Consider the following 22,767-nt stretch of genomic DNA (forward strand, 5'->3'; position numbering starts at 1 on the left):
TTGTGCCATGCTTTAATTTTTTTTGTTATATCGATCACCTTGTGGCATGCTTGGTAAAAAGCAACAATGCAAGCAAACTCGCCATTGAACAAATCAAACTCCCTGTCGCACTCGTACGAATCCATCCATGAAGCCGTAATTTTATTTTGTGCTCGTATGTGATGTAAATATATGTCAAGGGCGTCGTCCTGACATACGTGATGATGATGGAAAAATTTCCGGGCACATCGTCACTAACTGCGGCAGCACCGTTTGGCTTATCAGTTGCCGGTTGCCGCCATATATATCACTTCTTTTTTCTTTATTGATGAAAAAGATCGTTGCCGGCTTGCCGCCATCATAAACGTCAAAGAAACCGCATGGTTTCCTTCGCGGCTTCTTTTGAATCTTTGTAAGGATAAATATATATTCGTCGCTTCAAACAATGTCAGCCTCCAAATTACAGTATGATTTTTAATCGGCACTGAACTGCATTGCCTTCTCTCTCCCTCACTATATATATATATATAGACGCGTACGTGCACTCACAAGTCGCAGCGCATCTTCTAATCCAACGAAGGGTGAACAGAGAGAGAAAGAGAGTCGCAATGGCGGCGGCGACGGACTTCTTCTGCGTGAGCGAGTGCAAGGGGCAGAAGACCATCGACGGCGAGCAGGTGCCCCTGGTGCTGGCTCCTTCCGGCGACGACGCCAAGAGCAACGGCTACGAGGCGCTGGTTGAAGCGCTGAAGGCGAACCGGGAGTGGGTGGAGGCCAAGGTGGTGGCCAACAGCGGCCTGCTGCTGCGCGGCTTCGACGTGCGCGACGCCGCCGAAGTCAACGCCGTCGTGGAGGCACTGGGGTGGCCGGACATCCGCTACGTGGGGCCGGCCCCGCGCACGCACGTCCACGGCCGCGTCTGGACCGCCAACGAAGGCCCGCTCGAGGAGTTCATCTACTACCACCACGAGATGGTCCTGGTACGTCGTCCACGTATGGCATCAGCATTTCCATCCATCGCCATTATTGTTGCTAATGATGGCGTACGTGTACGTTCTTGTGATTTCGAATCAATCAATCGCGATCATTAGATCAAGGAGTTCCCCGGGAAGGTGATCCTGTTCTGCGAGGTGCCGCCGCCGTCGGGTGGTGAGACGCCGTTCGTGCCGAGCTTCCGTGTGACGGAGCGCGCGCTGGAGGAGTTCCCGGAGCTGGTGGAGGAGGTGGACGAGAAGGGCCTGCGCTACACCTTCACGGCGCTGAGCAAGAACGACACCAAGTCCATGCGCGGGCGCGGGTGGGAGGACGCCTTCGCCACCTCCGACAGGGCCGAGGCCGAGAAGCGCGCGCGGGCGCTGGGCATGGACGTGGAGTGGCTCCCCGACGGCGGCGTGCGCACCATCCTCGGCCCGCGGAAGCTCACGCGCGTCTTCCCGGGCCGCAAGGAACGCCGTATGTGGTTCAACACCGTGGTGGGGATGCACGGCAAGGAGCTCAGCTCCGCCACGCTCGCCGACGGCTCCGAGATCCCCGCCGACTTCGTGCGCCGATGCGGCGAGATCATCGAGGAGGAGAGCATCCAGTTCCGGTGGGAGAAGAGGGACATCCTCATCCTCGACAACCTCGCCACGCTCCACGGCCGCCGCCCCTCGCTGCCGCCGCGCAGGGTCCTCGTCGCCACCTGCAAGTGATCGAAGATGCATGCATGATGGAATCGATCTCCGTCGCCGGCCAGCCGGCCGGCCGGCGCAGATGCGGAGCTACACCTACTACACTTGGACCGCTAGCTCCTCGATCGTCGTCCATGTTCTATGTGTTGGTGTCAATTAGTCCGCTGCAATAAACATATAAGATTCTTACTATATTACGTATTAGGTTGTGTTGAGGAGCGTCGGCAATCTATCGATCGTCATGTATGATGTTGTAAGGTATTCTACTATAGATTCTTCTTCTTTTGAGTAAAGAGAGCATGCATGTGAATGCAACCATTATAAATTTATAATAATATATGATGCATGTGTACACGGGTTAACCTCAGCGTTAACACCTGAATTAAACAAAAAATGGATTTTATATGAGTTTGAAAAGATTTGATCCAGGATTGACTCTACAAACTCCAAACCGTGTGAAATTTCACATGACACTTTAGTTCATAATATATGCATCTAATTATCGTGTTCTGAAAATCGTTTTGGGCAACTTCTGGTTCAGTGACGAAGAAGACAGTTTATTCATAGTTTTGGGCAACTCTGCCCGTTCCTGGATGACATGGTGTATAGCTTGCTCAATTGGCTTAAACGTTTCAACCCCAACAATTGTTAGCCAGCTAATTTAGCTTTAATATATACAATCTCATTTTTAGAATTTTAGTCCTAGGACATCCAAACATGAAGCTAAAAGATAGACTATTAGCCAACTAGCTCATCTAATTTTTAGTCCTTACTCATTCAAACATAGAGCTTAACCAACTAGCTAACCTAATTTTTAGTCCTAACTCATTTAAACAGGGAGCTGTAGACTGTTAGGCAACGGGCCGGTCAATATCACCATGCCCTTGTTATAAAAAAATTAATAAAAAAATATCACCATGCCCTTAGTTTCTGGATGTTACCTGTATCCCTGCTCTAGTTTGTAAACTTGATATTTGCTTAATTGCTTTTTAAAAGCAACCAATTTGAACAGTGTCATTATAATTTTGCAAAGTTAGAGATATACCATTGGTATCTCACTGACATGTGGAGCTCACACGAGTCAATGACATGTGACACAGGATAGCATATCTCTAATTTAGCAAAATTATAATGGCAGCTACCAAATGCCGCATTGAAGTTCCTACCAACACTTTGTGCTATATGCCTACATATAAAAAACCTCTTGGGCCCTTGGATAGAACTCCACACACCAAAAACAAAAGAGAAGAAATATGCTGCATTGAACTTTCAGTTGAGTAACAGCAGTTTGGGTCACATCCAAATGGCTCGAATGGATGCCCCCAAGGTGCTCAGCAACAAGACAACAATGTAAAGCTGGCTTGCACACACCACATTCCCTTACAGAAAACACAGATAAGACACGGAACGACCGCCCAGGTCAGTCCAAGTGACGATATGCACCAAGTGCTCATTCAAATCAGTCACTATCACCATGGACAAATGTCAAGTTAGGCTATTACAATGACAACGGAATATGTTTCAGCACGGCACATAAACCACGCCATGACACCTGTCAGGAATTCAGTATTCGACACAGCAAGGACATCATCAGTAACTAACGGCTTCGCATTATTAGCAACAAGGCAAGTGCAATCACACTGGATTTACATTGTACAGGAAGCACGGAAACCTAAATCAGGATCTAACGGGTCACAAGCTCCTAGTATATGCCAGCAAAAGTGCCCGGTCTTTTGCTTATACTGAGGCTACACAACACAGTCTAACTGTCCATGCCAGGTCCGCTTTGCGCCTGTGTCTGCAGCTGACCTCGCAGTTGGGATTGCAGCTGAACTTGTGAGGGCTCCTGTGATTGCAGATGCACCTGAGGTTGGGGTTGAGAAGCTTGTTGGGCTGATGAATGCAACTGCACTTGTGGGGGCTGCTGCGGCTGAGGGCGGATCTGCACTGGGGGTTGCGGAGGCTGCGGGTGGACCTGCACTTGTGGGGGTTGCTGCAGCTGCGGATGGACCTGCACTTGTGGGGGCTGCTGCGGCTGAGGGTGCAGCTGCACTTGGGGCTGCTGTTGTGGCTGAGGGTGCAGCTGCAGTTGAGGTTGGAGGGAATGCTGTGTTGGCGAATGCAGCTGCAGTTGAGATTGCACGGGTTGCTGTGGTTGAGTATGCAGCTGAAGTTGGGGTTGTGCTTGTGGTTGCTGTGGCGGCTCTAGTTCTGGCTCCTTTGGCTTGGGGGCTCCATTATTCATCCTTGCTCGAGCCTCAGCAAACATCCTTTGTTGCTCAGCAACAGCTTCTTCCTCTGTCATCTCAATCCCAGTGAACTTGCTGGCTTTTGGAGAATCCTGCTCAAGAGACATATTGGTGTCAAGCATAGTACACAGATTAGAAGTGAGTAAGAAGTGGTACAAACCAGAGTATCAAGTTTGTGCTGTTCATACGCAGCATAAACCTCCTCAATGTACTCTCTGAAGCCAAGATCCTGATTTAGGAAGAATTATGATAAGCTAAAGGAACTCACATGTTGATTAGTAATATTGACACTTCGAATTTAAACAAATAAATACTACTCCCCTCATCCCAAAATAAATCAACTTCTACAGTCAGTCTTAAGTCAAACTATCTTAAGTTTGACCAAAATTATGGGAAAGAGTACCGATATTTATGACACCAAATTTAGTATAAGGCCCAGTTTAGTTGCCGAAAATTTTGGCAAAATGACACTGTAGCATTTCGTTGTTATTTGGCAATTAGTGTCCAATCATAGTCTAATTAGGCTTAAAAGATTCGTCTCGTGGATTTCGTCTAAACTGTGTAATTAGTTTTATTTTTTATTTATATTTAATGCTTCATGCATGCGTTCAAAGATTCGATGTGACGGGGAATCTTGACAAATTTGGCGTTTTGGAGGCGAACTAAACAGGCCCTAAGATTAGACAGACCATGAAATATTTTTTCATAGTGTACTTTATTGCTCAGATATTGGTACTTTTCTTCATAAAGTTGGTCACACCTAAGGTAGTTTGACTTAGGACAACTCAAATTGATTTATTCTGTGAGGGAGTATATACAAAGATAGCACATATCAAATGCACTCCCCAGAACATTATTACATATAACAGTGCCCCAAATATTCTGTTGAACTCCAAAGTTTGTTATGGTCCATTATACCAGATTTGATGAACTCAAATATTGACCTTCTAAATTGTGCTAATCACTGATATGCTTCTCTTACACACTGTCCCCAAGTATATTATTATATGCACACAGAGAGTTTGCAGAAAGTTGAATGATAAAGATGATGTGCTTCTATATTAAACAAGCATCTACAAACGCATGTCTACACAAAATTAAAGCCAAATAATGAATGTTCACCAAGAAACCCAAAAACCATCAAGGATAACCTCATACCTAACCCTGTGTTTACCACAAATTATTCTTTGAGAAATCAAACATAAAAAAACATGAAAGGAGAAAATACTAACACTTAGAGCCTTAAGAACATGTTCAGGAGCAATCGTTTTCTTCTCCTCTCTGCTGCACACTTCATTGGATTCAGACGAAAGGAGATTGATGAACTCTGAAAATTGGTTTTACATGTAGTTAGATTAGAAAAAGAGAGACCAAACTCTACGCTTATGAAGACTTTTTTTTGTTGAATGTAAGGCTGTGAGAGAGAGATATCCATACAAGAAGTGTAAACCATTTAGACAGAACAAGCTATGCAGTTACTTCATTAATGGGTAATGAACTGAATATGGTAGGAGTATATTGGCTCTCATGTAGACAGCATATGAAATGATATAAACTTGCAAATTTTACCTATGCTATCCTTCTAAAAAAAACATGTTCAATCTTTTATTATCTACTATACTTCACAAGATGACCTGCAAGCTTGAAAGCTCCCAGACAAATCAAACAGATAACCTTATATGTTACTACAGTCAGCACTGCGCAGTGTATTTTTAATGCTGAAACTTCATTGTCTTCTGAACTACAACCAGAAAGCTCAGTGCTCCAAAATGATATTTCATAAAGGACAACAATTTATGTCAGGCTGTAGTAATTTACAAGAAGATACATGTGCAGAACCATGTTATTCAAACAGTGATTCTCGCATAGCTGAGCATACAAGTTGTACCATATGATGGATGATACTCTAGTGGTGTATACTGTGTAGCACTCAGATGTCTTACCTACGCAGCATTCAACAAGAAGATCCTGTGCATCTCTTGCCACTCGTACATCAGGAGGAAGCATCTCCTTAATTATCTTAACCATTGTTGCTAAAATGCAAAGCAGAAAGTTCAGTCAGTACAAGATTTTAAACAACTCCACAAATAAAATGAAGCCAACTGCTGATCTGCTCCCATCCAGGTTCAAGGAACTTTATTCGAATCGCATAACACTAATTTGCATCATATTAGCATAGTTGTAACTCCATATAATTGTTCATTCACATTTCATGGAATCACATTAATTAAAAGATAATCCAATACTATTATATATAATAATAATCATCAAATATTCCCAGTATAATCCACAATATATGAAAAAAACATTAAACTGATAAGAACAGATGTTTTTTTATATGAAAAAACATATCAAATTATGAAACAAAGCCCTCTTTTCCTATGTTATCGCAAACAGCCATACAATTCACAGAAGAGATTTCATATACTGAGCCACAACAAGAACCAAACCATTACATGATGCAACATTTCCAACGACTGGTGTCACAGTTCACCAACCCGAAACCATCAAAACTATACTACTAGTCCATCCAGTCCTGTTTGTAAGGCACAGGGGCTCAAATTCCATATACCAAGGAGCGCCAGGATACTGAGGAATCGTATTAAACCAGCACCAAATGCTGAGCTCCCATGGTCCTGTACATGCCACATCGAAGCCTTGAATTGGATCCGTCCAGAGCACTCAAGCATACCCCAAGAAAGGAACTATATGGTGCCACATCATAGTAGTTTGCATGTTGCCATGCAAAGAACAGTTAAGCTCCCGTGACACATCAATACTCTGCCTAATACTCATCAGATTCCCCATCCACCCTACATAGTGGACTTTTTCTAAAACTCCCTCACACGCCTTATAAACCAGACTGGAGCGAGTAACTCCAAGCAAGATAGCCCAAAGACACATTTAACATGACAGTTCAGGCGTTACATGAGGGCCAGTTTGGTTGCCGAAAAATTTGGCAAAACGCTACTGTAGCGTTTTCGTTGTTATTTGACAATTAGTGTCCAATCATAGTCTAATTAGGCTTAAAAGATTCGTCTCGTGGATTTCGTCTAAACTGTGTAATTAGTTTTATTTTTCTCGTGGATTTCGTCTAAACTGTGTAATTAGTTTTATTTTTTATTTATATTTAATGCTTCATGCATGCGTCCAAAGATTCGATGTGACGGGGAATCTTGAAAAATTTGGCATGTTGGAAGGGAACTAAACAGGGCCTGACTATACACAGACTTAAAAGCACTGCCCAATCTTTTAGCAATAAGAAAACATGAATCCCACTAGCAGACAAACAAGAAACCAGGGGCAACAACACCAGCTATCAACTAGCACCACTATACTCCCTTCAATTAAAAAGGTCCACTAACCCAAGACTATCAACAAGGCTGCCAGATTTAGCTATCCACAACCCACGCAATTCAACACTTCGCCACAAGCCCCAGGACAACCATCCTACATACGGACTGGCGCAGAAATCAAATAGCACTTAGGACAGACCTAACTTTCCTCATAGCATCGCTTCAAAACCCCAGCTTCCTAGCTTACTATCTGACAAGATTACGCAAACTAAACCCAGCTAACGAGATTATTCAGACCAAGAAGAACACGCCCATCCACACGACACCCCTAATGGCGTCAAATTTCAACACAATAAATAAAAGGCGGCAGAATATGGGTTCTACGGGGGTAACCCGAGGCCAGGGAGCTTACATTTGGGGAGGGAGACGTCCTCCTTGGACTTGCCCACGATGTCCATCGGATCCATCTCCAGGCGCGGCACCGAATCCGCGCGACGGAAGGCGGGCGCGAGGTAGCGAGTGCTCCCCGCGAGCGAATTCGGGCGAGAATTCGGGCTCGGGCAGAGTGGAATCGAGGAGCTAGGGTTAGGGCGCGCGGTGAGCCGGGGAAGAATACGAGGGGGGAAAGGGTTCAAGTCCGGAGAGGAACAGAAAGGGTAAAAAAAACGAAGCGCGTATTTTGCAGTCCTGCCCCTGGATTTGTTCAGTATTTCTGTGACATCCTTATGATGGAAACCAAGCGTGAGGGCCTGTTTGGACTAGAGTTTTGCCTAGGAATTTCAAAGGAACAAGATTCATCTATTGTGCTTACGTCACTATTGTGCTTACGTCACTATGTGTTTCGATTGTAGGAACCGAACGTCCCTTTTCTCTGGAAAGGCTTCGTTTCCTAAGCAAAATAAAGCTAAGGAAACATCCACTTGAATCTCTTGGAAATTTTCATTCGCGTGAAGGATGGCCTGATCACTTGCTAATTGCCTGTTCGCTGAGCTTATAAGCCGTACATTTTCAGCAAACGAACAATATTTTTCTTTCACAACAAATCAGCTAACAGTACTTTCAACCATGACTTATCAGTCAAGCGAACGCAACAAATAGCGATCTAGGAGCCTCGTTAGCAGTACCTACCTGAGCCACCAGAGCCACCTTTCATGATTCCACCCATGAGGCATTAAAAAATACAAGAAATGAGTGGATCACAACAGACCACAATATTTATACATTTAATAACTAGCATGTGGACCCACTCCATTTGGACCTCATTGACCTGATCTCTAAGACTGTCTCCAACAAAAACGACCAAAAAACGATACCCATTCACTAATATAGGTCATCTATAGTGAAAAGTCACGGACCCAAATCTCTGCCTTCTCCAACAGAGCCCGAGCAACCACACCACCGCCCCCCACTAGATCTGCTCCGCCGCCACCGACACCCCCCTCCTCGCCTTCCTCCGGCGAGCTCCTCACCAGAGCAGGGCCGAGCGCCACAACCGACCCGCCTCGCCCACCCCAGACCCTACTGCTCGCGACGGCGCTGCCAGGCGCCCCACGAGGTTCTATCTCTCGGGGAGCTACCCGCACAAGTACAACCCCAAGAACTACCTCAACGTAGATCCGGACAGGGGGCGCCGCGGCTGTGCCGATGCTGGTGGTGGTGAGGGCGCGGGGCTTGAAGCGGAGGAAGGAGGAGCAGCGCGGAGCGGCGGGCGGTGTGGCGGAAGAGGAAGAGGGTGAGGACTTGAGGGCAGAAGAAGTAGGCGCTGCGGCAGTTGGGGCAGAGGTTCAGCGCCTGGTAGCCGACAGCGGCGGTGGCACCCGCGGTCGTCGGAGGGGGGCCCCGGTGGGAGAAGAGGATGTCCATGTGCTTGGAGCAGTGTGGGCAGTGGGCCTCCGAGCGGATGCGGCGTGGCTCGGGCTCGTCGGTGGAGGAGGAGCTGCCCCCGGAGCCCGAGGAGGACTCCCACTTGCGGCCGCTCCTAGAGGCGCCGGTGCGGCGGCGGGGTGGACGGAGCTCACGCCGAAGCCCCCCACAGCTCCCCCTCTCTGCTATGCTTTTGCGTCGTCGCGAGAGACGACGTTGTTTTGCCTATCAATTCGGAGTACCCAAAATGGCTGCTTTGGATGCATCCTCCGTTGGAGCGTGATTCTAAGACGTAAAACACTGTGCACAACGCATTTTGCGTTTGGGTCACCCTTTGCCTACGCCGTTGGAGACAGTCTAATTATTATATATGTGTTATGTGAAAGAATACTGTATATTAGTCTAAGCGCCTCGATTATTTCTAGCTCTCAAATTCATGAGACATTTCAATTTCTATGTTCCAAACACCAACTCCTATAAAATTTCTGTATTTTTCTGATCATATGTTTTAGCCATTCATTTAAATCCTGTGTTTTTCTTGTTCCTATATTTTTTTTACATTCCTACGTTCTTTATTCCTCCATTTCAAACAGGCCCTGAGTTTGTGGGTCACAATCAGAAACTAAAATATTTCATTATAGTCCCTGACGTGTGTTTTTGCTTACGAGTACTTTCTTCGAATGTGGGACCTAAGTTGAGCACGGACTCGCTGTAGTGATGACTGATGATTGACTAATCATGTTCGGCTGTACTACTTTCAGCTTATTCTCTTTTACAAAACAATTATTAAATTAGCTAAAATCAACCAAAATAAATTCTAAATGTGACCAGCCAAACACCCAAGTTTCCAGCAGTATATGCTCGGACAGCTCCGTTAGCACTTAGCAGGTGGTGCTGCTGCAAGTATCTCGCCCTTTTTTTTTTGAAATAGGCAGGAACACTGTTATGTCATATTGTCATGTTAGAAGAAGGAACGAGTTTGAGAATGGTGTATTATATTATAAAAAAATCGATCCACCGAGGTAAGACAATCCTGGATATTGTGTTTAGAAAGATCTTCTCATGCAGGATCGAGAAAACCCATGAACCTCTGTCCCATGTATATATAGTGGCATCGTAGCTCCGTGAGACTAGATTGATCTTAGACCTTGTGTTTTGGCACGGGGCAGACAAGTTTTTTTTTCAACGCGCAGATAAACTATACCTCCTCCAGTCAACAAATCCAGTCCCGAGAGGGTTCGAACTTTGAACGGCAGGAGTGCAAAGCACACAAGCCACACGCTTGCAATGGTTGAAACCTGGGAGCTCAAACAGAGCAGGCTATCCATAGATGACCACACACTTTTGGTCATATTTGTTTCCGCGTATAATCTGAAGTCTTGGTGTGCCAAATGCTTAGTTTATTTAGATTCTTTTGACCACTGTTTCAGAGGCTCCGTTCGGCTTGCTGAATTTTGGCTTGAAACTGACTGAAAAACACTGTTCTGGCTTAATTGTTGTGAGAGAAAAATACTATTCCGATTAAAAAAAGAAGCCGAACAAGTCAACTTCTGGGTAAGCTGAACAGGGCCTTATCGGCAATCAAGAATTGAAAAAAATATCTGTGGTACGATTATTATATTTGAATCGATTATAAGCTGTCCTGAGTAAGACCTTTTGTCTCTTGAGTGCTCTCTCCTCTTTAGTTAACATGAAAGCTTGCACTGACGAGCCGACTTGCCTTCGAAGATATGACAATTACAATCCTTCCTGATCTTCCTAGTCGTGTAAATAAAAAAAAAGCTACAATTATTCTTTACTAGGTAGTATGTCCGTACGTTGTTATGGGACAACTAAACTTTTATACTAAAAACACACGGATCACATGATAAAATAACAATACTATAAAATTAAATACCGACATTAAAGTGATATATAATAAAAAAGCAAAGTTTTAGAAATTAACACGGTCACTAAGAGCGTGGCATCGCAGGCTCACCAACAGATCTACTTTATAGACATTTTCGTGCGTTGCAACGGGAAACAAATAATGACATCACATCCGTTGTGACAAGAACAAAATAATGCACAATAATTTTAAATTAATACGTGTGTTGTACAAATCCATGAATCCTCTATTGTCCTTAATAGCGTCACCTCGATTGTTGTGGCTTTGTGGGTTGCCTCTAGAATACAGTATTCTTAATCCCATACCGCAAGCATTAGCTCTTGCTTTTGTTGCATACATAGATATGAAAAGTTCAACCTTCTAATCTTGCCATCGTATGCCTACCACGCAAGCCGCCGCCGACACCACGGCCGCCACACTGCCCCGATCATGATGGCCCTCTGCTCCCCACACTGCGGTGGCTCAGGTTGCTTACGTGGAGGCGAAACATTAACTATCAAAATCAGCATCTAGCTCGTATTACATAAAGATTGGATTATGTCTCTAGAAGAAATTACAAAAACCATGAATAAATAAACAGGTGCTAACACCAAGTGCAAAGATTGACTTGGAGATGCAAATAATTATTTCTGGATAAGATGCAACCATCTGCAAGGAAAACTTCTAGAAATCAACATATTTCTAAACTTGATTGAAATCAGCAGTCATAACTTGCAGAACTCAACAAATAGAATGGAGCTTTAATCTTGCACCATTTTTCCCTACAGGTAGGATTTCTAAATCATACTCTTGATAACTTTTTAGTCGACTTATAGAAAAGATTTGGAAAAAAATAGTATAATATCAATGCATCTGCTAACTGAAAAGGAGCACCTAGCCACCTGTTGAACAGATAAAAGGGAAAAATGTAGAATAGAGAAAAAAGAGGGAGTTGACCTTGAGGAAGCATTGAACTGTCTAGCAAAGTTCAGTGAATCCCCTGTCAACTGGTCACAAGGCTAAGTTCATCTCCAACTAATGTCAATCTTTACACCTGGTGTTAGCACATGGATCATAAATGAACAAATTCATTTTCTACAAGCTTTGCAAAAAAGTGGAATAAAAAAATAATTTGTTGATGTATCAGAATAGTCCATTACCTCTGTTGATGTAGTCCAGCTCCCCTGTGCTCAATGTGTCAGCCTGCAGCGCGTACACTATCGCCCTTGCGTGGCAGTCTAAGTATGCAGCCATGTCGTCGGCATGATGATCAGCGCCGGTTGTCTCCAAGATCTTCTCATGGAAGTACATCTGATGGCACCTACACAAATTTTTGCAGCATCCTGATTCAGAATTTAGATTACACACATGGCACCATTAATTGTCATGTGTTCTCCACAAGCTGAACTGCACTTACCTCCCAACATTTGTGGGGTTGCAGCATCTGCAGAGGCTCTTGATGTCCTTTGAGCTGTCCTGAAACCACTATTTGTTTTGTCGCAAATGTCAGTATAATGTTGAGTATAAAATTCAAATATTTTTTTGTCAAAGTTCAAAGACTGGCCTTGCATATTCGGCTTGCCTAATGGTTGGCAGGGACTGTGTTCATGTCAGCAAAGGGAAGGTTTACTTCAGGCTGCTGTACAGGAGATCGTCAACAAGTTAGCCAACCTTAACTGAAAAATCCTTATAAAAATATACAGAACAAAGAGTAGCTCAAATGCATGGAAGGAGGGAGAAAATAAAATGAAATTGGGATCAGAAAAGGATGGCTACAATGTCTTGCCAATTCATTGAAAAAAAACATTTCTCACTGCCTCCTTACATATAAGATACGACCACAAACTTTTTATGAGATATGGAAACAAACACAACGATAAATCTATACTATAAAGAGCAAAGGAATTAAAAATAAATTCTCACACAAATATGTTCTAACCACCTTGATTCTTGTCTGTTGGATCTACTTTAAACTCAGGTCCAACGCATCTAAATCTCTCAGTCTGGTATGACAAGCGGGGCCGGTCGTAAATTCAGTCGGAAACTCTTTACATTGACAACTTTCTGGCTCTTATGGGAACAACACATTTTTTGTGAAGCTATTCTTAATTAATTTGTAAACTCATGGAAGTTTTCTTGTTCAGGGCATACTGGTGGATTTACAATTGATATGGCCAATGTAAGTTAATTTCCCTTCAGTAAACAAACAATGATTTCTCCTATATATGTATGTTACTGCAGTTCAGAACTGAGTGGTACAATGATGTATCTGACTTTGAATTATGTGTAGACTTTCTAAAACACTGGGTTGGAGAAAGGGATTGAAAAAGTAACCACAACTCTCTACTCTTAAGTCTTGGGTAAGGTCTGGATCCCATTTTGCTTAACTGGACAGTAAACAAGTTTATGAATAGAGTGGTTTTCTCAGCTCTAGTGTGTTTCCCTGATTATCTTTCGTGTTCCTGAATATATATTTATTTGAAATTGGATGATTTAATGATTCCTGCATGCCCAAACTATTTTCTGCTCTTCCTTCTTGAGTAGGTCTGGACTTTGAAGCCCCTTTTGCTTAACTGGACAACAAAGACAAGTTTATGAATGGAGTAGTTCTCTCAGCTACATTGTGATTCCCTGATGAGCTTTCGTGTCCCTAAAATATTTATTTGAAATTGAGATGATGATTTAATGATTCCCACACCCCTGATCTTGGAGAATGACCCGTATGAATTGGAGTGAGATATTATCCTTTTTATATTGCACAATGTTCTTACAAAAAAAACTATCTCTACATGTGCATGTTCTAAAGCCAAAAAAAAGTTGTGAAGCCAACAAGAGCCAAACCTACCAAGAAGCAGGCACAAGTAGATCAAGCACATAAGCAAAGACAAGAGGTTGAGTTCCTACAAGATCTTAGTGGGCTGCATGGTAAGTTTATTGAGAAAGATGATAGAGCCCACACATGTGGATGGTGGACCACATCAGAATTGAACCTCGATGGCCTGAGCTCCGACGAGATATATGCACCAAACGTAAGAGTGGCAAAAAATTAGGGACGCTGTATAAAGCTGGCAATTATGGCTTGCATTGTTAGCAATTGAACTCTGAAATTTGTGGGGAAAATGCAATGAAATACAGATTTCTTCTATATCCTTTAGCTGATCCCTGACATTTGTTGTATGAAATAGCTGCTAAAAGAGTATAGACACCAGATAGCTTATGAGATCTTATTCATAATATTTGCCCATTCTATTTAGAGACTATATCTGACCTTATCGAAGTAAAAACTCGACACTCATATTCGATATCCTTTCGTATTTCTAGCAGGGTAAATGATTTTTATTTACAGGTATGTTTTTTATTTACAATATAGCATGACCTAAAAATGTAAGGGTCATTGAAGCTCATGCTGGCTTTTTGGAAGCACATGAACAATTGATCCGTTTCGGTTAAGAACTAGAAATTATTTTTGCAATAACTTACTACACCATTTCAGTTCAATGTTACATGACTATGAATTTATGATTGTTGACTGAGGCTTATGATATTGCTAATGAAGAAGTTTCCTAGTTGATAGGAACAACTTCCATCATACATTTAGATATGAGTTTGTTGTACCATAGACACGTGCGTACCACAGGTGCATGACCACTATTTAATAAACAAATTATTATTTTAATGTCAAGCAGAAAATGACATGCCTTTTGGCCTTAGCATCGTGGAAACATGAACATGTTACTTGTTCTATGAGGGAAACTAAATGAACCTTGGGTACATCTGAGTTACAGCTGCAGGTGCCCCTTGCTCAGTTGTGCTACATCCTTGTATTATTGATCTTCATGCCATTTTCTGCTTCACTAATTTGATCTGTACCTGCAAAGCCATGACAAATCACCGAATAGCAAATAGTTAATCTCAGAGCAAAGCCAGAGAATTGACAGTGCAAACCTAAAATGTAAAATTGGAGCATGACATCATATCCAACTAAAATTTGGAGACCTTTTCCTGCAAGCAGGGCACACAACAACATCGTCCCCAAAGCCAAGCATCTGCATAATGCACCCCGTTGTGGATTCAAGGAAGCAGACCTCCCTAAGTTCATCGAACTGGGTGAGCACCTGACCATATAAAATAATTCTCTTTCACAACGGAAAAAAGAAGTGATAAGGAACTCACCAAGTGTCTTGATAGGATGACCTTGGCGCCCTTGCTGATGAGGTGCTGGGTGGTGCGGGAGGCACAAAAATGCAGCTCCAATGTGCTCCCAAATCCAGGTCCATCCACACGTGGCTCCTGCAATTGCATCGAAGCAACACATCATTTTGCTATCTAGATGGAGACCGGGTGGCGATTCGAATACCAGCCCCCTAGGGTTCATTGTCTACCTATATGATTGCCAAGGAGAAGCAGGATGGTAGGGCCGCAGACACCGACGAGGTCGAGCTTGGTAGGGTGGAGCGATGGGGGGAGGGGTGCCAGAGGCCAGGGTGACGAACGATGGGGCCATGTGGGACTATGGCAGGGCTAGGTCCCATCTGCGGTGGCAGTGGCGTAGAGCCAGGTAGGGGCGTGACGTCAGGGGATGGGGTGCGTAGACTGGGCGTGCTTGTGTGAGGGGCGTGTGCAGATTGCAGGCGCTGGAGGCGGAGGCGGAGGTGGAGCGGGAGCGAGCGGGGCAAAGGGAGACCGTGCAGACTTGCTCCCTCCTCCCCGGTTCTCACCTGTCCTCGTCACCATGGTCATCGATGCGGGACAGGATAGGATCAAGGGCTGGTGTCGATGGTGAAAGCATCTAGGCCCCTAGTTGGGTTTCGGTGATTAATGACAATACAAGATTACTATGACTAACATGTGTTTTGCAGATGCAATTAAGTTAGGTCATGGTAATGGAGATCAATCGGGTAATCAAAGTTGTCATGCCCCTACGATGGAAATCGTTTCGGTTTTCAAAGGATGGACGACAAGGTTAAGGATGACTAGTTCTAAGTGTCGATTGGAGTTGGAGAGACACTTAGAGTAGTTTAGGACTTTGTTTTTCCTTTAGCCGTACTATTAAGGGGGGTATGGACGGGTAGCTTGACCAAGTTAAGTCTAGTGAGTTAGGTGTGGTGCACACTTGTTAAAACTAGCTCTAGGTAGCTCCTATGAATGCCTAAGATCCTTTGGAGCAAACTTCATTCACATATGATCGAGAGTTGGAAGTGAATGGAGGGTCAAATGCTGACCGAACGCTGGCCCCGGTGCGACCGGAAGCTGGCCGCAGGGTCCGGTCAGTTCATTTGATTAGCTGTCTACGTTCAGTGCGAACGGACGCTGAAAGGCAGCGTCCGGTCGACTCTAGTAAGGTTCTAGAGAAGGGAATCTGCGACCGGACGCATCCGGTCAGAACTGACTGGACCCTGAGGGTTTAGCGTCCGGTCGAGTCCAGTAAGGGTTTCATGCGATCGGACGCGTCCAGTCAGTGCTGACCGGACCCTGCCAATGTCCGGTCAATGCATTTTTACTGGTTCATGGGTTGAACTGACCGGAGCGTCCGGTCAACACGACCGGAGCATCCGGTCAGCCCATAGAAGCTCATAACGGTTCGTTTTTCAGGCTACCTTATAAATAGAAGCTCCACTCGTGTGTGGAGTTACTTTTGCTCATTCCAACAGCTGAGAAACTCATTTGTGAGTGCCAAAAAGAGCAAGGTCCTAGTGAGGTGTTTGTGATTTGAGAATCCAAGAGTGAAACCTCATTAGTGAATCAAGAGTAGACAAGTGTGCATCTATCTTCTCATTAGGATTCGTGTGGTCAAGTGAGAGTTCGTGCTTGTTACTCTTAGTGATCGCCATCACCTAGATGGCTTGGTGGTGATTGGGAGCTTGGTGTTCACCTGGCGGAGCTTGTGGGTGACCCAACTCAAGTTGTGAGCGGCTTTGGGTGATTCGCCGCAACAGAGTGTCGAAGAATCAACCCGTAGAGAGCACTTGATCCTTGCATGGATCAAGGGGGAGTTACACCCTTGCGCGGTTGCTCCAACGAGGACTAGTGGGGAGTGGCGACTCTCTGATACCTCGGCAAAACATCGCCGCGTTCCTCTCTCCATTTACTTTGAGCATTTACTTTAAGTATTTACTTTGAGCAATTCAATACTTGTCTTTACATTCATAGAATTGCCATGCTAAAGTAAGTTTGGAACATAGGTTACAAGTCTTTTGTGTGTTAATTTGATAGAAACACTTTTCTAGGCACAAGGGGTTAATTGGGCTATCCGTAGGATTTGATTATTGCAAGAAAATTAAGAATTAGCCCAATTCACCCCCCTCTTGGGCATCTTAATTCTTTCAATTGGTATCAGAGTCTCGTGCTCATGTTTTTAAGCTTAACCGCTTAGAGCAAGATGTCTGATGGGGATGGACCACCTCCTATCTTTGAGGGGGACGATTTTCCATATTGGAAAATTCGCATGGAGGCATACCTAGAAGCTCTAGACGTTGGAATACTTAGAGCCGCCTCTCAAGGGTTCCCAACACCTAAGAATCCTGCACAACTTCAAGGCGATGAAGTGAACTATGAAAAATAGAATGCAAAGGCTCGCAACACCATCTTTAGAGGCCTTTGCAAAGATGTGTTCAACCGCGTAAGGAACCATAAAGATGCCCATGCACTTTGGTCGGACGTTTGTGCGCTCCATGAGGGAACTAAGAGTGAGCGTGAGGAACGCTATCATCTTATGATTAAAAAGCTAATTTCATTTGAGATGCTTCCCAAAGAATGTGCTAATGAGATGTATTCATGTTTGAATGTTCTTGTAGAGGAAGTCAATGGGCTTGGATTTACTCAAATGTCACCATCCGATGTTGTGAGAAAGATCTTGAGTGTCCTCCCCATTGACAAATATGGCCATATTGTGACCGTGCTACACCAAGGTGATCTTTCCACCGCTACACCGACACAAATCTTGGGAAAGATCAATGCTCATGAGATGTACATGCACATCACCCCACAAGATGGCTCATCCTCTACAAAGAAGAAAGAGAAGGACTTAGCATTCAAAGTGAGTCAAGATAAGGGCAAAGCAAGACTTGAGTATGAGAGCTCAAGTGATGAAGAAGATGATGAAGAAAGTCTTGCTCTCATGGTGAAGAAGACCACCAAGATGCTAAAGAAGCTAAACAAGAGTGGCATCAAGTTTGATGGCAAGAAGAAGAAGTTCTTCACTAGCTCAAGAAGAAAGCCAATCTCCAAGATGGATTGCTACAATTATGGTGAACTTGGCCATCTTGCTCATCAATGCACAAAGCTCAAGAAAGACAAGTTCAAGAACAAGAACAAGGGCAAGAAAGATGACTCAAGCAATGAAGATGAAGATGAGAAGAAAAAGAACAAGCCATACAAGAAGAGAGATGGCAAAAAGAGAGACTTCCACAAGAAAAAGAAGAGTGGAAAGGCCTACATTGTTGGTGATTGGCTCACGGATATTGATTCATCAAGTGGATCATCCGATGATGATAGTGACAATGAGAAGGTGGCCGCCATTGCTATTGATCTTGCATCTTCACCGCCACCATCGTCATCATCCTCTACACACCTATGCCTTATGGCCAAGGGTGAATGCAAGGTAACTAAGAGTGATGATAGTAGTGATGATGAGCATGCTAGTAATGATGATAGCGATAGCGATGATGATGATTCACCTACATATGATGATCTCATCAAAATACTAAGAAAATACACTAAGATCATTAGAAAGAGTAGAGCTACAAATAAAAAGCTTGATGCTAAAAATGATTCACTCTTAGCTAAGTGTGATACATTAGAAAAGAATAATGATGAGCTTAGAGAAACTAATGATGCTATATCATCCAAACTCAAGGAGCTCAAATCTTCTAAGAAAGAGCTTAAAGATAAACATGATAAACTTGAGTGGGTGCACAATGAACTCATCACTAGCTACAACAAGCTAAAAGATGAATACACTACTCTTAAGATCAATCATGATACTCTTGTTATTGCTCAAGAATTTTTACCGAATGAGCCACATGATGCTACTAACCATGTTGTCAAGATTGATATAGCTACTTCATGTGATGATTTAATTGATGAGAGCATTGAGCATGGATCTAGGAGCAAAGGCAAGCAAGTGGTTGAGTGCAATGACTATGATGAGTATGTCAAGCTCAAGAGTGATAATGAAAAGCTCATGAAAGATCTTGAAGAGATGAAAAGCCACAACATCATTATGCTAGAAACTCTTGATCATGACAAAGAGCTGATTCTTGAGAATGAGAAGCTCAAAGAAGAAAACAAGAAGCTCAAGGAAGAAAAGAAAGATGATGCTCTAAAAGAAGAGAATAAGAAGCTCAAGTTGGAGAAAAAGCATCTCAAGATTGGATTGAGCAAGTTTGCTAGAGGCAAGCATCTCCAAAGTGAGCTACTCATGAACACCGTCATGAAGATGGATAGAAGTGGCATTGGATATGTGACAAGTGTAGAAAAGAAGAAGGCTCAAGCTCAACAACAACAATCAAAGCCAAAGCCAAAGCCAAAGAGATGTTTTGAGTGTGGACAAGAAGGCCACTTTTCTTATGAGTGTCAAACTCCACCGCCACAACCCTTGCCCAAGCATGCTAGACCCTTTGCTTTCAATGCTCACTACATGCTTAGAAAAGATTCAAGTGGAAAGATAAAAGTCATGTTCTTAGGACCCCCCAATAAGAGTAGACCTAAGAAGATTTGGGTGGCTAAGTCACTTGTTGAGAAGGTGAAGGGTTCTCAACAAGTTTGGATTCCTAAAGTTTGAATCTCATGTGTGTAGGTGAACTACAAGACCGGTGGAAGTCATTGGGTTATTGATAGTGGTTGCACTCAACATATGACCAGTGATCCTCGTATGTTCACCTCACTAGATGAAGAGGTAGATGGGCAAAAGAAAATAACTTTTGGAGATAACTCAAAGGGCAAGGTTAAAGGATTGGGCAAAGTGGCAATATCAAATGATCATTCCATCTCCAATGTGCTATATGTTGCTTCATTGAGCTTCAACTTGCTATCCATTGGGCAATTGTGTGATCTTGGCTTCTAATGCTTGTTCACCGAGAAGGAGGTTGTTGTATCCAAGGTAGATGGCAATCAAGTGATATTCAATGGATTTAGATACAACAACTTATATCTAGTTGACTTCACATCCGAAGATGCAAATTTGAAGACTTGCCTATTCACCAAAACAACTCTTAGGTGGCTATAGCATAGAAGACTTGCTCATGTTGGGATGAGCTCACTCAAGAAGCTTATGAAGAATGATTTGGTGAGAGGGTTGAAGGATGTGAAGTTTGAAAAGGACAAGCTTTGTAGTGCATGTCAAGCCAGCAAGCAAGTTGCAAACACTCATCCAACCAAAGCTTTCATGTCAACCACAAGAGTGCTAGAACTCTTACACATGGATTTATTTGGACCAATAGCATACAAGAGTTTGGGAGGAAATCTCTATTGTCTTGTGATTATGGATGACTATTCAAGGTACACATGGGTGTTCTTCCTTTATGACAAATCCAAAGTTGCCTCGTGCTTCAAGAAGTTTGCCAAGACAGCTCAAAATGAATTTGAAGTGAAGCTCAAGAAGATAAGAAGTGACAATGGCAAAGAGTTTGACAACACAAACATAGAAGCTTATTGTGATGAAGTTGGAATCAAACATGAAGTCTCTACAACTTATACTCCTCAACAAAATGGTATAGTTGAGAGGAAGAACCGGACTTTGATCACTCTTGCAAGGACAATGCTAGATGAGTACAACACCCCCAAAGCTCTATGGGCGGAAGTAATCAACACCGCATGTTATGCATCCAACCGCCTATTCCTTCAAAAGTTCCTTGGCAAGACACCTTATGAGTTGCTTAATGGGAAGAAGCCAGACGTCTCATTCTTTAGGGTGTTTGGTTGCAAATGCTACATCTACAAGAAGCGGCAACACCTAGGGAAGTTTCAAAGACGTTATGATATAGGTTTTCTTGTTGGTTACTTATTGAAGTCCAAAGCATATAGAGTATTTAATCATGCCACTGGCTTGGTTGAAGAAACATATGATGTGGAATTTGATGAATCTAACGGCTCCCAAGGAGCACATGAGAATCTTGATGATGTAGGTGATGAACTGTTGAGAGAGGCTATGAAGAATATTCTGGTGGGAGACATCAAGCCAAAAGATGATGTACAAGTCATTAACCAACCTTCTTCATCAAGTGTACCACAAGATGGTGAAAAAGATGGGAGAGTAGAAAATGAAGATACTCATATCTCCCATGAGCAAATGGTAGTACAAGCACAAGATGTTGATGCTCCACAACCTCCTCCTCAAGTGGTCAATAGAAGAAATACACCCCTCCTACAAGATCATCCATAAGATCTCATCATAGGGAGTCCATCAAAGGGTGTAATGACTCGATCTCAAAAACTTACTTCATTTATTGCTCATCACTCTTTTGTCTCTTGCTATGAGCCTACCAAAGTAGAAGAAGCTCTTAAAGATCCGAATTGGATCAATGCCATGCATGAAGAGTTGAACAACTTCACTCGCAATGAAGTTTAGACTCTTGAAGAGCGACCAAAAGGTGCAAGAGTCATTAGAACAAAGTGGGTGTTCCGCAACAAGCAAGATGATCAAGGTGTTGTTGTGAGGAACAAGGCTAGACTAGTAGCAAAGGGGTTCTCTTAAGTTGAAGGTTTAGATTTTGGAGAGACCTTTGCACCGGTTGCAAGATTAGAAGCCATCCGTATCCTTCTTGCATATGCATCACATCATGAAATGAAACTATATCAAATGGATGTGAAAAGTGCATTTTTAAATGGCTTTATTAATGAACTAGTCTATGTTGATCAACCTCCTGGGTTTGAAGACCCTAGATATCCTAATCATGTTTATAGGTTGTCCAAGGCACTATATGGGCTTAAACAAGCCCCAAGAGCTTGGTATGAGCGCCTTCAGGACTTCCTCATTGAAAAGGGCTTCACCATTGGGAAGGTCGACACCACACTATTCACCAAGAAGCTTGATGGGCATATCTTCATTTGTCAAGTATATGTTGATGATATCATCTTTGGATCATCAAATGAAGACTCATGCAAAGAATTTGGTGAATTGATGTCGAATGAGTTCGAGATGTCAATGATTGGTGAGCTTATATTCTTTCTTGGTTTTCAAGTCAAGCAAATGAAAGAAAGCATCTTCATCTCTCAAGAGAAATATACAAAAGATCTTCTCAAGAGATTCAAGATGGATGAATGTAAGCCAATCAAGACACCAATGCCTACAAATGGACATCTCGACCTAGACGAGGGAGGTAACCCAGTTGATCAAACTCTCTACCATTCTATGATTGGTAGCTTATTATATTTAACCGTATCTAGGCCCGACATCATGTTTAGTGTGTGTATGTGTGCTAGATTTCAAGCTAGTCCTAAGGAAACACATTTAATTGCCGTAAAAAAATCCTTAGGTATCTTAAGCACACACCAAGCATTGGCCTTTGGTATCCCAAAGGAGCTTTATTTGAATTAATTGGCTATTCCGACTCGGATTACGCCGGATGCAAAGTTGATAGAAAGAGCACATCTTGAGGGTGTCATTTGCTTGGTAGATCACTTGTGTCTTGGTCCTCCAAGAAACAAAATAGTGTAGCTTTGTCCACCGCCGAAGCGGAATACATTGCCGTGGGTGCTTATTGTGCACAAATTTTATACATGAAACAAACTTTGCTAGACTATGATGTTGTTCTAGAAAAGGTGCCTCTTTTGTGCGACAACGAAAGTGTAGTAAAACTTGCAAATAATCCGGTTCAACACTCTCGCACCAAGCACATAGATAT

At 43.2% G+C, this 22,767-nt stretch overlaps 2 protein-coding genes across 2 annotated transcripts; one reads left to right on the top strand and one right to left on the bottom strand.

The window, feature by feature from the left end:
• The first annotated feature begins 556 nt into the window (after positions 1–556).
• On the top strand, positions 557–1,927 carry LOC136502291 (clavaminate synthase-like protein At3g21360). The gene is made up of 2 exons (XM_066497740.1): positions 557–959; positions 1,071–1,927. Exons 1-2 carry the CDS (start codon positions 588–590, stop codon positions 1,668–1,670), a joined length of 972 nt encoding a protein of 323 aa, XP_066353837.1. The 5' UTR covers positions 557–587; the 3' UTR covers positions 1,671–1,927.
• Positions 1,928–3,069: 1,142 nt separating this feature from the next.
• On the bottom strand, positions 3,070–7,845 carry LOC136500422 (protein Dr1 homolog). Its single transcript, XM_066495766.1, has 5 exons — positions 7,607–7,845; positions 5,842–5,931; positions 5,131–5,225; positions 4,059–4,127; positions 3,070–3,990 (listed from the first exon to the last, which is right to left on the bottom strand). The coding sequence occupies exons 1-5, from the start codon at positions 7,659–7,661 to the stop codon at positions 3,412–3,414; spliced, it is 888 nt and encodes a 295-aa protein (XP_066351863.1). The 5' UTR covers positions 7,662–7,845; the 3' UTR covers positions 3,070–3,411.
• Between the last annotated feature and the right edge of the window lie 14,922 nt (positions 7,846–22,767).

This window comes from Miscanthus floridulus, chromosome 13, assembly GCF_019320115.1.
Source record: "Miscanthus floridulus cultivar M001 chromosome 13, ASM1932011v1, whole genome shotgun sequence".
NCBI classification, from domain to species: Eukaryota; Viridiplantae; Streptophyta; class Magnoliopsida; order Poales; family Poaceae; genus Miscanthus; species Miscanthus floridulus.

Coding starts and splice junctions, on each gene's coding strand:
- LOC136502291 (XM_066497740.1), top strand. CDS start 588: ATGGCGGCGGCGACGGACTTCTTCTGCGTGAGCGAGTGCAAGGGGCAG. Junction 960..1,070: donor ACCACCACGAGATGGTCCTG/GTACGTCGTCCA, acceptor CGCGATCATTAG/ATCAAGGAGTTCCCCGGGAA.
- LOC136500422 (XM_066495766.1), bottom strand. CDS start 7,661: ATGGATCCGATGGACATCGTGGGCAAGTCCAAGGAGGACGTCTCCCTC. Junction 5,226..5,841: donor TCTTGTTGAATGCTGCGTAG/GTAAGACATCTG, acceptor ACCAATTTTCAG/AGTTCATCAATCTCCTTTCG. Junction 4,128..5,130: donor ATGTTCTTAAGGCTCTAAGT/GTTAGTATTTTC, acceptor TTCCTAAATCAG/GATCTTGGCTTCAGAGAGTA.